This window comes from Austrofundulus limnaeus, unplaced genomic scaffold, assembly GCF_001266775.1.
Source record: "Austrofundulus limnaeus strain Quisiro unplaced genomic scaffold, Austrofundulus_limnaeus-1.0 Scaffold133, whole genome shotgun sequence".
NCBI lineage: Eukaryota > Metazoa > Chordata > Actinopteri > Cyprinodontiformes > Rivulidae > Austrofundulus > Austrofundulus limnaeus.
Window position 1 is genome coordinate 186067 of NW_013952535.1, and position 2982 is coordinate 189048.

The following is a 2982-nucleotide window of genomic DNA, read 5'->3' on the forward strand; positions in this document are numbered from 1 at the left end:
CGTTTTGGACACAGCCCACGACTCCAGCAGGCTACGTGCTGAAATGGGCGTGACCGAAGTGGTTGGATTTTCTTAAAGAGACAGAGACCTATTTCAAGGCGTTTAGACACTGTCAAGATGAGAAGTAAATTGTTTTGGGGATTTTTACAAATATATAGCTCTTTCATAAGCTGAAAATGTGACATAGTTACTTTATTTTGGTATAAAATTGAAATATAGGCTTGGAAAGCACATAATATCGCCCCTTTAAAATGACCTTCTGACMTAAAAGACCTTCTGCTGCCTTTCATTTTATTTTGATTTGTATTGTTTTAATGAAATGAATAAATGAAATAATAAAACTAATAATAATAATTTTAAAATAAGTAATTAACTTGAATTATTTCTGCTCTGCGTCCCTCAGGTGGCTGCTGTTCAGTGACCCCGGGTTTGAAGGCATGGTCGCTGTTCTAGATAAAGGAGAATATCCCTTTCCTGAGGCTTGGGGCTTCGATTCGCCCTTCGTGGGATCTCTCAGACCACTAAAAATGGTGAATATTAATGCGCAGCATCAAAGCACGTCATAGAATAGACTATGTTGGTCACAGGTTTGGATTTACAGGTTGTTGGTGTGCATTTAAGGATAATTTAGCAAACTAAAATTCAATGATTCTTTTTTTTTTTTTGCTTTGTTTTCAATCTTCTACTAAAGTGGTGAGTAAAAACTATGGCAACAAACAGTCATTATTGTGAAAGCTGCRTCATGTAGTTTCATTATCACATTGTTTGTATTTGCTTGTATGTGTTTTATTCCACTTACTGCATGGCACAAAATAAATCCCAGCCTTTAAACGTACCATACTGTTCGTGTTGCTCCTCCCAACAAGGCTCGTCACTTTGCATTTTATTATCTAACAAAATGATTACAGGCATCACACCAAGGTTGGTTTCTAGGTCACATTTAGTACAAAGGAAAGTGAAAATAACGTGAAATAAATCAGCTGCACGAGAAAGACCTCGAGGATCGCTGCGATATCTGACACACGCACCTTCAGCTGATTACTCTGGTTGTTGTGCTGCTGGTTTTATATCAAAGGAAAAACTAATATTTGCATCATTTACTGCTGAATGTTGTGTTTAGTGTTAATTAGACAGAGACGCTGCGCTACAGTGTCAATGACACCATGCTGAACGAAAGCACGGGAGCGCTGTCTCCGTCGGGTTAATTAGCAGTTTCAGCTTTTAGATTGCTGCTCTTCTTTCCACTCAGATTTATTTATTTATTTATTTATTTATTTATTTTTATTGTGTTAAAAACCTTCAGATTTGCTGCTTTGTACAGAGACTCTCTGGATGACAGAGATCCTAATGCATGTCCATTTAAGTTGTTTTTATGCAAACTGCTCGCCCTAAGTAGAGTATTTATGGTATTACTGACACTTTACTTTACATGGAGTATTTATACTGATTACTGGTGTGCATTTATTTGGAGGGAAGTGGTAAATAGGATTAATGTTTCTGTTCCAGGGTGGATTCAAAGTGGAGAATCCCAATGAAGTCAAGGTATGAAAAGTTCACTCAGTGCTAACAAATGTTCTGTTTTTGACATTAATATAAAACATACATTAATAGCAATATAAAATATTAATACCAAATAAATAAAATACCAAATAATAGATTGTAGTTCTTAAAGTTCCTGTGACCTATCCTTCAAAGAGTCAAAGAAAACATGTTTATCTTTAAGAAACTTGACATAATACACACGATTTTACCCTTTTTGTCACATAATATTTTCTGTTTAAGTGAAACAGGAAGTGACATCAAAGGGGAACTCTTTAAAAACGTGATTTTGTTCATTAAAACAATCTTTTTCGATCTCTGACTCTTAATCTGATAGTGACTCAAAATAATCTAAAAAAAGTATCAGATTCTCCTCTAACTCTTTGTCAGCCATTGTAGCAAATCTTATTCCCCTGTGACATCACTTCCTGTTACTTCACATGCAAATATCTCAACAACTGTTCATCTCAGCGGCATGAAGTTTTATAAGCCATATGTTATCAATGCAATCTTTCCAAAAAATGCACTCATATTTATTGCAAAAAAATTGATAACACGGGCACTTTAAGTGTTATAAACATGTTTTATTAAAAGCCTTCCGGTGTGACAATTGCTGTTTTTAGTCCAGACGTGTTTATTTTTCTGCAAGACARAACTATTTCTGCCTTACAGCAAGAGATTTTAAAAATTAGCTGCAGAGAAGCAGACGTGGATTAAATGGCCTCTTTTGTTTTGTTGAACTGTAGAACAAGGTGAAAACTCTGATTCTTAAGCTAATCTCCCTAAAGATGTATGTTCTACACATTCTTTGTGTTTGTGTGTAGCTGTTATTAGTAAAAAATAAACTTGTACTTGTGCAAACATCTATGTTGGATTGATTGTCGGTAAAGAAGTCCTGTTTTGATTTTGTGTTTTTCTTGTCTCTCAGGCTGTTGTTTATCAGAAACCTGGCTTCGAGGGCTCCTTTTTGGAACTCGACAGTGATGTTTTTAGCTTCTGCGAGGCTGACGGTGGCATCGCTGCTGACGGAGCGAGCCTCGATGCAAATAGACTAAAGTCTGTTGGATCATTAAAGATTATCGGAGGCTTGTGAGTGCTCTTCTCGCTTTTCTTTTCCTTTCGTTACGCAACATAAAGTTGAATGTTTTTTTTTTTTTTGCTGGTTTTATGCGATGTAGTTCAAGTCAATGTATCATTTTGCTTCCTCCAGCTGGGTGGGTTACAGCCAGCCTGGGTTCGAGGGTCAGCAGCACATCCTGGAGGAAGGGGATTACCTGGACTGCAGCGACTGGGGAGGCGCCGAGCTTCTGTCACTGCGACCGATTTTATCTGTAAGTGTTTAAAAGTTACCGGCAGTAAGTCTGGCTCGTTTCCGGTGAGAGTTGGACTCCGCCAAGGCTGCCCTTTGTCACCGATTCTGTTCATTACTTTCATGGACAGAAT

General features: G+C 37.3%; 1 protein-coding gene across 2 annotated transcripts in view; it reads left to right on the plus strand.

The window, feature by feature from the left end:
* Window positions 1–2982, plus strand: part of LOC106522612 (absent in melanoma 1 protein) — a 53128-nt gene that overhangs the window by 26697 nt on the left and 23449 nt on the right. For both annotated transcript variants that reach the window (XM_014015685.1, XM_014015684.1), the window contains 4 exons: window positions 404–530; window positions 1507–1542; window positions 2468–2628; window positions 2750–2870. In XM_014015685.1, coding sequence (XP_013871139.1) covers window positions 404–530; window positions 1507–1542; window positions 2468–2628; window positions 2750–2870 — 445 coding nt within the window. The remainder of the gene's footprint in view (window positions 1–403; window positions 531–1506; window positions 1543–2467; window positions 2629–2749; window positions 2871–2982) is intronic.